General features: G+C 33.8%; 1 protein-coding gene across 4 annotated transcripts in view; it reads right to left on the minus strand.

The window, feature by feature from the left end:
- Window positions 1-2,256: 2,256 nt before the first annotated feature.
- The window catches only part of LOC143234840 (uncharacterized), a 94,676-nt gene continuing 82,834 nt past the window's right edge, over window positions 2,257-14,098 (minus strand). For 2 of the 4 annotated variants that reach the window (XR_013018822.1, XM_076472502.1), the window contains 2 exons: window positions 6,633-6,700; window positions 2,257-2,765 (listed from right to left, as the gene is read on the minus strand). Coding sequence is in view for 2 of the 4 variants with exons in the window: in XM_076472502.1 (XP_076328617.1) it covers window positions 6,650-6,700 (51 nt within the window). In the remaining 2 variants the exon portion in view is untranslated. The remainder of the gene's footprint in view (window positions 2,766-6,632; window positions 6,701-14,098) is intronic. The other 2 variants (XR_013018824.1, XM_076472507.1) reach the window with 1 other exon arrangement.

The following is a 14,098-nucleotide window of genomic DNA, read 5'->3' on the forward strand; positions in this document are numbered from 1 at the left end:
ATATGTTTATATAATGTTTCTTGATAGATATGGTGGTAACACACAAATATGTTTATATAATGTTTCTTGATAGATATGGTGGTAACACACAAAGATGTTTATGTAATGTTTCTTGATAGATATGGTGGTAACACACAAAGATATGTATATAATGTTTCTTGATAGATATGGTGGTAACACACAAATATGTTTATGTAATGTTTCTTGATAGATATGGTGGTAACACACAAAGATGTTTATGTAATGTTTCTTGATAGATATGGTGGTAACACACAAATATGTTTATATAATGTTTCTTGATAGATATGGTGGTAACACACAAAGATGTTTATATAATGTTTCTTGATAGATATGGTGGTAACACACAAATATGTTTATATAATGTTTCTTGATAGATATGGTGGTAACACACAAATATGTTTATATAATGTTTCTTGATAGATATGGTGGTAACACACAAAGATGTTTATATAATGTTTCTTGATAGATATGGTGGTAACACACAAAGATGTTTATGTAATGTTTCTTGATAGATATGGTGGTAACACACAAAGATGTTTATGTAATGTTTCTTGATAGATATGGTGGTAACACACAAATATGTTTATATAATGTTTCTTGATAGATATGGTGGTAACACACAAATATGTTTATATAATGTTTCTTGATAGATATGGTGGTAACACACAAAGATGTTTATATAATGTTTCTTGATAGATATGGTGGTAACACACAAATATGTTTATATAATGTTTCTTGATAGATATGGTGGTAACACACAAATATGTTTATGTAATGTTTCTTGATAGATATGGTGGTAACACACAAAGATGTTTATATAATGTTTCTTGATAGATATGGTGGTAACACACAAATATGTTTATATAATGTTTCTTGATAGATATGGTGGTAACACACAAAGATGTTTATATAATGTTTCTTGATAGATATGGTGGTAACACACAAAGATGTTTATATAATGTTTCTTGATAGATATGGTGGTAACACACAAAGATGTTTATATAATGTTTCTTGATAGATATGGTGGTAATACACAAAGATATGTATATAATGTTTCTTGATAGATATGGTGGTAATACACGAAAGATGTTTATACAGCGTTTCTTGACAGATGTGGTGGGCCTGGCATGGCCAGATGGGTTAAGGCGTTCGGCTCGTAATCCGAGCGTCGCATCAAACATGCTCGCCCTTTCAGCCGTGGTGACTTTATAATGTGACGGTCAATCCCACTATTCGTTGGTAAAAGAGTAGCCCAAGAGTTGGCGGTGGGTGGTGATGACTAGCTGCCTTCCCTCTAGTCTTACACTGCTAAATTAGGGACGGCTAACGCAGATAGTTCTTGAGTAGCTTTGTGCGAAATTCAAAACAAACAAACAGTTATGGTGGTAACACGTAAAAGATGTTTATACAGTGTTTATTGATAGATATGGTGGTAACACACAAAAGATGTTTATACAGTGTTTCTTGATAGACATGGTGGTAACACACAAAAGATGTTTATACAGTGTTTATTGATAGATATGGTGGTAACACACAAAAGATGTTTATACAGTGTTTATTGATAGACATGGTGGTAACACACAAAAGATGTTTATACAGTGTTTATTGATAGATATGGTGGTAACACACAAAAGATGTTTATACAGTGTTTATTGATAGATATGGTGGTAACATAAAAAAATGTTTATACGGTGTTTCTTGATAGACATGGTGGTAACATAAAAAAATGTTTATACAGTGTTTCTTGATAAATGTAATGTTTATACACACAAAGATGATTTATCTAAGATATGCTTTATCTGTCATATCTGTCAAGAAACGCTGCATAAACATCTTTCGTGTGTTACCACCATATCTATCAAGAAACATTATATAAACATCTTTGTGTGTTACCATCATATCTATCAAGAAACATTATATAAACATCTTTGTGTGTTACCACCATATCTATCAAGAAAAATTATATAAACATCTTTATTATTATGATATGTAGCAGTTTTACAGACACAGATGTTTACAGTGTTTCTTGATAAATATGGTGATTATATGCACAAAGCTGTTTATACTGTGTTTATTGATAAATGTGATGGTAATGACGTGTTTCTTCCCCTCAGTGATTTGGCTCAGCAGTACGTCCTAGGCTTATAAGGATAAAAATGAGTTCTAGATACACAGTGAGAAAAGCACAAATAGTTCATTGTAGAGGTTTGTGTCAACATCCAAACCAAACTGATAAACATCAGAGCTGTTTATTGATCAATATGGTTACACATATAGATATATATAAATATATACTATACATTGTGTTCTTTTACATTTATGGTGGTTATATACATTAAAGGTGTCAACACTATAAAAATGCTATGTTTTTATTACGGATGTACATGCAACGAAATACATGAGCGCATCAGCACAGTTGTAACAAAAGAAGAAAGCAAGTCACAAATTCAATAATGTTGTTTAACAGCTTCTTCTGGGTGTGATATTTATTCTTAAAGATATAAAAATAGAAATATTATATCACCAACCACTCTCAATTTCTACTAAAAATACCATCACCCAATTTAAACCATTATTTCAATACTATATAGTATTAGATTAACACATTGCAGAACTTTTCCTGTTGCTGATTTCTTTCCCGCTATTACTACTTTTTCTTTCAGCCAGACGAGCAAAAAATAGGTGGAATAAAGAGTCAGTCTCATTTAGCTCCTGTAGATTATTCGTATATATAACCATCATATCTATGAAGAAACAAAGTATAGATACCTTTGTACGTATAACAATGATTACCTACATCTTTATGTACACTGCTGGTCAAAATCTTAAGGCCAATGAACATAAAGAAAAAATATGCATTTTGCGTTGTTGAATTCAACCACTTATTTAAGTAGAACTTCGAAAGATGAAAATAAGAAAATGGAAAAAAACAAACAACTTTTTTAGCATTTAATAGGGAAAATGTGAAAACTATGAAATTAGCCTAAATACTAGCTGGTCAAAAGTTTAAGACCATACTAGAACAAAGCGTTAATCGGTAAACACGTAACGAAATTTAGTTATTTGTGTTCAAGCATTAGCTTTGTCAACATCTCCTGTGTTACATTGGGTAAAAACATGACAAAGGCTGAAAAGTTGACAGAGTTTGAACGTTTCAGAATTGTCGAGCTGCAAAATCAAGGTCTCTCTCAACGTGTCATTGCTGGTGAAATTGGGCGTAATAAAACTGCTGTTTCAAATTTCTTAAAAGACCCTGAGGGATACGGAACAAGAATTTCAAGTTGTCGGACCAAGAAAATTTCGCCGGCGTTGAGCAGGATGATTCGACGGGTTGTTCGACACGACACCAGCTGATCGTCGAACCAGATTAAGGTTCTTATGGACGCAGAATGCAACTCAAGAACAATAAGATGGCATCTGCGAAAAAAAAGGCTTTAAAAACCGTAAACGTCTTCAAAGGCTATGCCTCCTTCCACACTTCGAAACAGCTTGGTTAAACTTTGCTGAAAAGCACCAAACATGGGACGTAGAAAAGTGGACGAAGGTTTTGTTCTCTGATGAGAAAATATTTAACGTGGATGGTTCAGATGGCTTCCAACGTTACTGGCACGATAAGGATATTCCACCGGAGACATGTTATACACGACACAGTGGAGGAGGTTCCATCATGATCTGGGGTACTTTCTACTTCCATGGAACAATGGAGCTTCAGGTTATACAGGGACGTCAAACAGCAGATGGTTACATTGGCATGCTGGAGAGAGCATCTTTATTGACTGAAGGCCCTCGCTTGTGTGGAAATGCCTGGATCTTTCAGCATGCAATCCACAATGCCTGCAAGACACAAGTATATAGAAATGGACATCAATTCCAAACAGTGCATGATCTTCGTGAAGCCATCTTCACCACTTGGAATAACATTCCAGCCAGCCATCTGCAAACGCTTATATCGACCATGCCAAAGCAAATGTTTGCAGTTGTTCGCAATGACAGCCTTGCAACTCACTACTGAGACCTCTTGTTGAGCATTTCCTACCCTGTTTAAGACTTCTTTTTGGTATGGTCTTAAACCTTTGACCAGCTAGTATTTAGACTAATTTCATAGAGTTAACATTTTCCTATTGAATGCTAAAAAGTTTTTTATTTTTATTTTCCCTTTTCTTATTTTCATCTTTCAAAGCTCTACTCAAATAAGTGGTTGAGTCTAACAACGCAAAATGCATATTTTTTCTTTATGTTCATTGACCTTAAGATTTTTGCCAGCAGTGTATATGACTACAATGCTTATCAAGAAACACAGTATCGACCTGTTTATATATAAAACCATCACATTTATTATAAAACACAGTAAATATGTTAAGGCTGTATCATAAAAAGGAGAGTTTTACCTCTATCGAAATTCCGGTTTAACCACTCTTTGTATACAGTTGAAATCTGTATGTGTCTTTGACAATAGAATTGTAATATTTTACTTGATAGCACATTTGTAATCTCATTAATTTACGTAGTGCATATTGGTGCATAGAAGATATATTAATACTAGAAATAAATTACTTTATTATATCAAAATGTTATTTTTATTTAAACTACTTGAAGCTTTGTACTGTCAGTTACAGTGTGTGTTTTAGAGAACATTCCTGAAAAAGCTGTAAAGGAAAACATTGAATGTTGAATTAAATAAAAAAAACAACATTTGTAATCTGTATGTATTTGGTGGTATAATTCTATTCTGCTACTTGACAGTATCTTTGTAATCTGTGTTACTTGCTGGTACAGTTGTTATATATATATGTGTATTTCATGGTGTTGACGTATTCTGGGTTTATTTGGTGTTACACTTATAATCTCTTTCACTTGGTGGATTCTATATATACCTGTAACCTGTGTTTTCAACCTTCACAAAGTGAACTAACTTCAAAGTCTGTAAAAAATTAAGTATGCACTGCTGTATTTCGATTCTTTATATCAAATCGAATTATTTTATGATTGTATTCACTTTAAAATATGGTTTACCTTAAACCTTTTTTTGTTCTGGTGGATTTTGGTCGTTTCAGAATTGGAAAATGTTTCTAAGATTTGACGTTATCATTCAGTTCGTATTATTGGAAAGTGACAGAACATCTGTTAATGAAATTAAACACAGAATGATTTACAATACAAGGAAGTTTGGACTTGTGTAGGGAATTCCCATGTTCACTAATATAATAACATACACAATGTAAATACTGAACTTAAATGAAGTTTTTATTTTTAATGTGTCGTACATAAGTCTTGTTGAGAAGGTATAAAGGGCAAATATATTTATCTTTTTTGCTAAACGATGAGAAGCAGACAATTCTACAAAACACTATTTATATATCCAATAAAACACTTTAAAACTTACTTTTAAACGGTAAAATCCGGAAAACTATTGAGAACGTAATAATTGTTTTAAAAATCAATTTTATTGCAATTTTTTATCATAATTTCTTTTAATTTTGTCATTGGTTTCAAAATTAGAGGTGCATAAAACTAGCATTTCAGATTTGCTTACTGTAACTTAGTTGTTTTTATACAATGTACCGTTTACTAGAAGTCTATATATAAAATGCGAATTCTCAGGTATCCGAAAGCTAAAAATATATATTTTGATAAAAAATACTTATGTTAATGACTATTACTACTAAGCTCATAATTGACGGCTAAATTCTCAAAATATGTCTAAGATTATGCCTGAAAGTTACACTAAAGACCAATGGTTAAATACCTGGCTAATAGTGAAACCTACAACTCATGTACAAACTCATGACTTGTGGTTAAACTCTCGATGTATGATTAAACACGTGTCTAATGGTTAAACTCTCAACATATGATTAAACTCATGACTTAACTCCATTAGAGAGGCTCAATGAAATTCATATTCGTATCCTAACTTGGCCTAAATATAGATAAGTCAACTATCAAAGGGTCTAGAACTCTTAAATTCATTCGATGATATTAAGATCCTATTAGTATAAACTATCAGTTTGTTATAGATAGTCAACAAATGTGTTTTGTAATCCAGGGTGTACGATTGATAAAACGTTTCAACCCGTAAGTGTCTCACTTATGAACAGGGTTGGCGCCTCAGTCTCTTCGGTTCCTTTCAAGTGTAATGACCTAGTTTTAACAATATATATATATACAGGGTGAGCCAAAAGTAGGTGGACAGCATTTGGAATAGGTTTATGTATCGATTATATTAATGCAATTGTATATTATAACTATATTGCAACTATGTTATTTGTGTTATATAATTACAATTGTATAATTACATTTGTTTTAATTTAATCTGTTTTCTTTTTTTTAGATTGTTAATAGAACCCACAATGTCAAATACTTTAAATACAGATAAAAGAATATGGGTGTTAAAAGAGTATTGGAAATCTCAACAATTTGAGCATTTGCGTTAATAAATAACATTTTATTTTCATTAATATAATTGTCTTATTACATATACATTGTACGTATACGTGATCTCTAAATAAAGGTTTTTTTACTGTCCACCTACTTTTGGCTCACCCTGTATATATATATTAATTCTACGCCATCTATTAACAACTTTGCAATGAATCAAGATGTGAATTTAATACCTCTTCGTGGTTCGGTGCTAAACTTCGATTCCATCGTGGACACAAAGTAGATAGCTCATTGTGTAGCTCTGCGTTGAAACGAAAACTAAATTTAATAACAGGCTTTAGTAAAATAAAAATACAATAACTAAAAACGTTTCTGATTAGAAAATTAACAAATTTTATTCAGTTAACCCTTAAATTCAGTTTATTCTCAATTACTTTCGAAAGATGTTATGCTGAAGACTTGGTAACATTGTATAAACTTTTTTAAATCACTCAGTTTCATACTCTAGTAAATATTACAGCCTCAGCTCCTCTCACGGCTCAGGACTAAACTTGAGTGGTTAATTATAAGAATAAAATTCAGACTTCAAAATAGTCTGTAATTTTGTGTTTAAAAATAAACAAATGACAATAGTACAGAAAATAACTGTATGGTGTTTAAATTGATAATCTTACTACGACTTCCTCGTCCTTTTCGCATTTATCATCACGTGATTCAAGTACCTTTACTGAACAGGACTTCTCTTCTAGAAGCACTGTTTGCCAATGGCATTTCGAATCTCATATTAAGCTCGATTTGAACTTAGTTAATAGTATATATGTATGGTTTGTCGGCCGGTGTTTACGTGGAAAAAAAAAGTTACCTCAAATATGCCACAACTAATGACAGCACTGATAATGTCCATCAAGGCTTAACGCACCGTTAAGTACAACCGATTATCAATTTATTTTCCATAAAATACTCTTCTGCTTTAGGGATTAATCTATTTTTGCATCTTTATATATTTTTAAGCAGCTGTATTGATGTATTTCACTGTGTATTTTGATAAAATATTTTGATGTTTTTCGAAAATATATACAGTCTTTAACCAGTTGTACATGGTAGAATTCTTTCTCGTAATTTTACACGTAACTGAAAGCAGGAAACTGTTTTATACCAATCGAAGGTCTTACTAACACTTATCTCACAGTGTGTTAAAACGTGTGTAAGTGTATCTTGAAAGGAAAAAGTGGACTTTCCTCATTTCTCAACAACTAAAACAAAAATTGTAGGTTTTGTAGAGGATAGTTGAGGTATGTAAGAGTAACTGCATAGCCTTGGGTGTATCCGGTTCTAGAAACTTCCTTAAGGGTAGAAGACAGAGTCATTAAGTTTCTTTCACTCCCCCGCTGGATTTACAATGCTAAAATCAGGGGTTTGATTTCTCGCGGCGGACTCAGCAGATAGCTCGATGTGGCTCTGCTATAAGAAAACACATACACACATGAATACGGACTACAGTAGTACTATAGAATTTATTAATATTGCAGAAGCTAATTTTTCTCTTTTCATTCTAACAAAATTATCAGCTGTGCCATCAGTGTTGACCTTTAATGTAGTTCGACTTTTTCTCTCTGCAAAAGTATTCGGGAGTTATCTGCGTAATAATCTCTACTTTAGAAATGATAGACTAAAAGAAAGTCAGATAGTCAACTGCACTCAATGCCAATAATTGAATAGTAATATTTGGCTACTGCTCTCATAAGCACCTACATCAACTACATAACAGGTTTGACTTATGTGTGTATCTCGTAAGGTGGTCCGAATTATGAAACCTCAAATCTAGTTCAATATACTGAACCTTGAGCAGCTTTTGGTACACCTGGATTCATGAACTTTATTCTAAGCATAAAGCTACGTCATGGGCTAACTGTGCTTTGTCCACTGCGAGTATTGGAATCCGATTTTTAGCTTTATATATTTTCAGACATATTGCTTAGCCAGTTGGGCGCAGACTTGTAGAGATTACATTTTTGTTATTATCAAGCAGATGTTTGAGAAAGAACCTTTCGGCTGACGCAATAGTTGCAGGAAATTACAAATAGTAGAAACGGAGCGATTACTTCTGCAAGCTTGAGTGTAAAGTATCATTTTCTAACAAAGGTTGTGAACTTCCTACTGAAATGTGTTCTTCATTTACTCTGTTGAATTTCACGCAAGCCCATTAGAAGGCTATTTACTTGCTTGTTTTGGATTTCGCGCAAAGCTACGCGAGAGCTATCTGTGCTAGTCGTCTCTGATTTAGCAGTTATACACTAGGGAAAGACAGTTAGTCAACACCATCTACAGCCAATTTTTGGATTACGCTTTTACCAACGAAAAGTAGAGCTAACTACATATTATAACACCCCTACAGTTGAAAGGGCGAACATGTTTGATGACGAGAGTCGAACTCATGATCCTTATATTGTCAATTAAGCGTCATTACTACCAGGTCTTGTGTCCTGGCTCTAAATTATTAATTATAATTATGACTTACAGGTTAGCAGTTGTGCTGGGAAGTTTGAAGAAATATGCAGAAGTAAAACACTTGGCATCAGGAACTATTAAACCACAGTTTAAAATAGAATATTCCACTCACCATGTTCATAATCTTACCCAAGCTAGTCAAACTACTGCGTATATTGTGCGTGCAATGGGGAAGTAAATTTTTCTTTGTATATACCTAAAGCTAAATGTAATCCAGATTCAGATCACCAAAATCTTTTAAGGTTATCATTTTTGCACATATCAAAAGCTGATGTTTCTCTCCATTTCTCAATTAACGCTTCAGCTTCTCCTCGAGTGTTTTCAAGCTATTCTCGTAGAGCTGATATGTTATATGCTGTCAGTTGAACATTAATTAGAACTTTAAAACAGTTGGCGTTGTGTGACTTGTTGAAAAGACTGAGGTGCTTACGATACGATCATTCCTTGATAGGACAACAGTACGTTTACGGACTTGCAACGCTAAAGTCCGAGATTCGAATCGCTATGATAGATACAACAGATAGCCTAATGTGGCTTTGCTATAAACAAACACATAAAAACCCAATGCAATTATTTTACTTCAAATTCATCTTTGGCATGACGACAAAATTGTCACCAACTATTGTCAAGAATTCTACAGTTTCCTTTCAATCTTCTTATTTAAACTTTCACTTACAATTTCCTAAAGACAACGTGTAAATTTCTTGAATAATAGAAACTATTTCTGTAAACAGAACCCCATTTGGTAGTGTCCTTGAAAGATAAAATCATTATATATTACCTTTAGGTATTGATAAATACTAGACATTTAGCGTTGCTTTGTTGCCCGATGTTTAAAACATCACTCCTAAAAGACATATTGCTGTATCTATTAGAAAAATAAGTAGAATAATTTAATCATATACTTTTTCCAAAGAAAAAAAGTAGTTTCCTTGGAAATTTATTTACTTCTCATGTCTATAACTCCTTCCCTCTTCCGCTGTTCATATACCAAGATAGCTGAGAGATACCAACAAAGAAGTTCTTGTTTGTTTGTGTTTTAGAATGTGTCTCCAATCCGATATCCTCTTGATCTACTGTAGTCTGAACTGACTACTCTTTCATAACGTGAACTGCAAATTTTTAATTATGCAGTTTTTTAAAGGTAATGACAAGCTGTATTAAAACTCGCACTAACCGTAAAGTAATTATAATATGCATTGACCGTAAGGAAATCAGAAGCTGAAGTTTGCACTAACCATAAAGTTATTACAAGTTGGATTACAATACGAGCTGAACATGAGGTATCTCAAGCGGAACTGTAACAAACACTGGTCAAAAGATAGTCAATCACACGCTGGATTACAATACACGGTGATTCTAACGTATATTCTAGGATCAACTATTCAGGAATTTTAATTACACATTCTTTACTAAGTCAAGTAATACTATTAACTGATGCTACTAGCATTAAATGATTATCGATATATTCCATATTATAAACTATACAGACACTTTGAATGATTATTCTATACTCGAACAAAGAGCACTTGAAGCTGCTGGAAGTTTGATTAAACATTTCGTACTAAAAGGAGTAACAACACCAACATTATTTATAAAATACAATTCAATAACTTCCACGACTTCTATATTAAAGAAACAAGCAGAAAAATGAAAAAAAGATTCAATGAACACAAAAAACACATTCACACATTTTTGAACTCTACAAATCAAATAAACAAAACAAAATCACAGAAAACTCCAGACACAGTTACGACAGAAAGTGTTCGTACCCCTGTGTCGTGAGGTTTTTCCTCATAACTTAAAAAGTATCACGATTAGAATAATGAAAGCATGGTATATTATAAATGTTATACTAACACACATCTACATAAATTTTTATGTAAATTAAACGGCAAGTAAACTGTTTATAAACAAACAACCAAACATAGGAGGGGCAGAAAGTGTTCGTGCGTCCACTTTAATGGTCAGTTGTGTAGTTTTTCAGGTGAATTACTTGGCGCAATCTCTCCTCATAGCCCTCCATGATCGTTTCCCAGTACTCGACTGGTATTTTCTTCCATTCTTCTTTACAGAAAGCCTCCAACTCTTGTAAGTTTTTCGGATGACGCTGATGAGCCCTGGTATTCAACTCATGCCAAACGTTTTCAATTGGGTTGAGATCTGGTGACTGCGATGGCCACTCCAGAACGCTTATATGGTTTCTCTGCAACCAGGATTGCACATATTTTGATGTGTGCTTAAGGTCATTGTCGTGCTGGAAGATCCAACGACGCCTAAGCCGCAAGTTCCGAGCATCGTACTCTTCTTTTTTCATGATTCCGTTGACGCGGTGAAGGCTGCCTACACCAGAAGAGCTGAAGAAACCCCATAGCATGATCGAGCCACCTCCGTGTTTAACTGTAGGGACGGTGTTCTTTGGAAGATTTACGGAAAATATTGCGAACATCATTGTGGCCGAAAAGCTCAATTTTAGTCTTGTCTGACCAAAGAATACTCTTCCAATAGATAAAGGGTTTATCTACATGCTTTCTTGCATACCTCAATCGTGCTTCTAAATGAACAGGCTTTAAATATGGAGTTCTACAAGGACGGCATGCTTTGAACCCAGAAGAGAGTGACATGTTCGTAACTGTAGAGGTGGTTACTTCAACCCCAGTTTTCCTTAACAGTTTCTGTATGTTATTACGTGTTAAACGAGAGCTCCTACTAACTTCTCTGAGAACCTTGCTCTTGGTTCTCTCTGGAATTTTGTTGGGGCGCCCGGAACGAGGGAGGTTAGCAGTTAATCCTGTGTGCTTAAACTTGGCAATTATGCTTTGAAAAGTAGATTTCAGCACATTAAGTTGTGTAGCAATACCGGAAAAAGAAACACGAGACTTGTATTTTACAATAATTCGTTTTTTAAATCACTGGACAGTTGTTTCCTGTTCGCCATGATGACCAAGTAGATAATGACGGAGACGGCGCTAAATTGTCGGAACTAAATATTTTGCTGGCTAAATTCCAATAATTATGAACCCCGTGTCTAGTTCTGGAATGGCGTAATGTAGTTGATTCGCTAAACTAAACAAAATTTTTACGATAATATCAGTTATTTTCACACGTTCTGAAATGTATGAACACTTTCTGCTCCTCCTATTTTAGATTATTTGTTTATAAACAGTGTATTTGTCGTTTAATTTACATAAAAAATTATGTAGGTGTGTGTTAGTATAATATTTATAATACATTATACGTCCATAAGCCTAATCGTGATACTTTTTAAGTTATGAGCAAAAAACTACTCGGGACGCAAGGTACGAACACTTTCTGTGTAACTGTACTAATTAGGGAAACAAATATATCACTAAATATAAACAAATGCAAAATCAAAGAAACCTTACTTATATAACAAATAAAATCAAAATTAAACCAATATAAACATCTTTCTGTCTATACTAATTAATAACCTAACACCCAACTGCAACGCCCCCTACAGTCCTTACCCGTTTATACTCTCGTCCCTAAGACGTGTTTGGCAACGTTCAGTTACAAATTCTCTTTGTTAACCTGAAGATGACCTAGGAAGGTCAAAACGTTGTTTGTTTGTTTGTTTTTGAATTTCGCGCAAAGCTACTCGAGGGCTATCTGCGCTAACCATCTCTAATTTAGCAGTGTAAAACTAAAGGGAAAAGACAGCTAGTCATCACCACCCACCGCCAAGTCTTGGGCTACTCTTTTACCAACAAATAGTGGGATTGACCGTAACATTATAACGCCCCCACGGCTGAAAGGGCGAGCATGTTTGGTGCGCCCGGGATTCGAACCCGCGACCCTCGAATTACGAATTCCTCTGCTTATCAATAAAAGTGTTAATACCCATACCAGCCGTTTCAAGATACATTGACCAAACTGGTGGTACTTGTATTGAATGATGTTTGATATCTTTATCAGAATCAACTATTCAGGCATTTTGTTTGCACATTCTGTTATAGAATAATGAGCACTTATAGTTATTAGTACTTTTATTAAATTATACTTGATACTTTTGCTATGATAAACTATATAGAAACTTCAATTCGGCATTCTATGATAGAACAAAGTCACTTGTAGCTTGCAGCACCTTCTGATAAATTATGATATCTTCATTAGAATCAGCTATTCTGGCACTTTGATTAGACATTTATGCTAGAACAAAGAACAGTAGTATCAAATGGTTCTTGTATTTATATATAGCAATATATATACTCGATTCCACCAACAATTCTGACAAACTGATTGGATAGTCTGAACTATAACAAAGAACACTAGTATAGCTGCTGGTATTTTTCGTGAATTATGTCGGATATTTCCATTTTGAGCAAATATGGAGGAACTTTGATTAGATATTCTGCTCTAGGACAGAGAGCATCAGTATAGCTGGTGATACTTGTGTTGAATGATATTTGGTGTCTCTACATGGATAAACTGTTCAGGCACTTTTGTTGTACATTCTGTTCTAGAAGAAAAGAAAGGTCACTATTACAGCTATTGATACTTCTAACGAATGATACTTCTTCGGTTTGATCAACTATTCTAGCACTTTAGAGGACATTTTGTGCAAGAACAAACATGTATAGCTGCGTGTTTTAATGAAGTTTGGTGTCTTTATTAACAATTTTATTTGGACACTCCCTGCTAGAACAAAGATCTTGTAGTTGTTGGTACTTGTACTGAATGATGTGGTAACTTCAGCAGCATTGACTATTCAAATATTTTGATCAGACACGTTGCGATAGAAAAACGAACACTATAGGTGCTATTTTTTTTTTTTTTTAAATGAGTGATGTTGAATATATTTGTTGGGACCAAATGTTATGGCACCTTGACTGGACAGTCTATGCTATAATAAAGAGAAATTGTATAGCTGCTGGTAGTTCTGTTGAACATTGTTCACGGCGGTCAACTATTCAGGAACTTTGACTGGGAATTCTGGCTCGATCGTATTTATGCCGAACGATGAGAAACTAAAATAAATTATACAGGCTCTTTAATTCCACATTGAGTACTAGAAGAAAGACCACGAGTATTTGCTGGTGTTTGTATTGAATGATAAATTTGCTAACGAGAAACTCGGTTTTAAGAAAAGAAAGTTTTTTGACAGTTTGACGGGGTACAAAAGCTTTAGTACTGAATGATGTTAGATATCTTCATTAGAATCAACTATTAT

The sequence above is a fragment of the Tachypleus tridentatus genome, chromosome 12, assembly GCF_004210375.1.
Source record: "Tachypleus tridentatus isolate NWPU-2018 chromosome 12, ASM421037v1, whole genome shotgun sequence".
Lineage (NCBI taxonomy): Eukaryota > Metazoa > Arthropoda > Merostomata > Xiphosura > Limulidae > Tachypleus > Tachypleus tridentatus.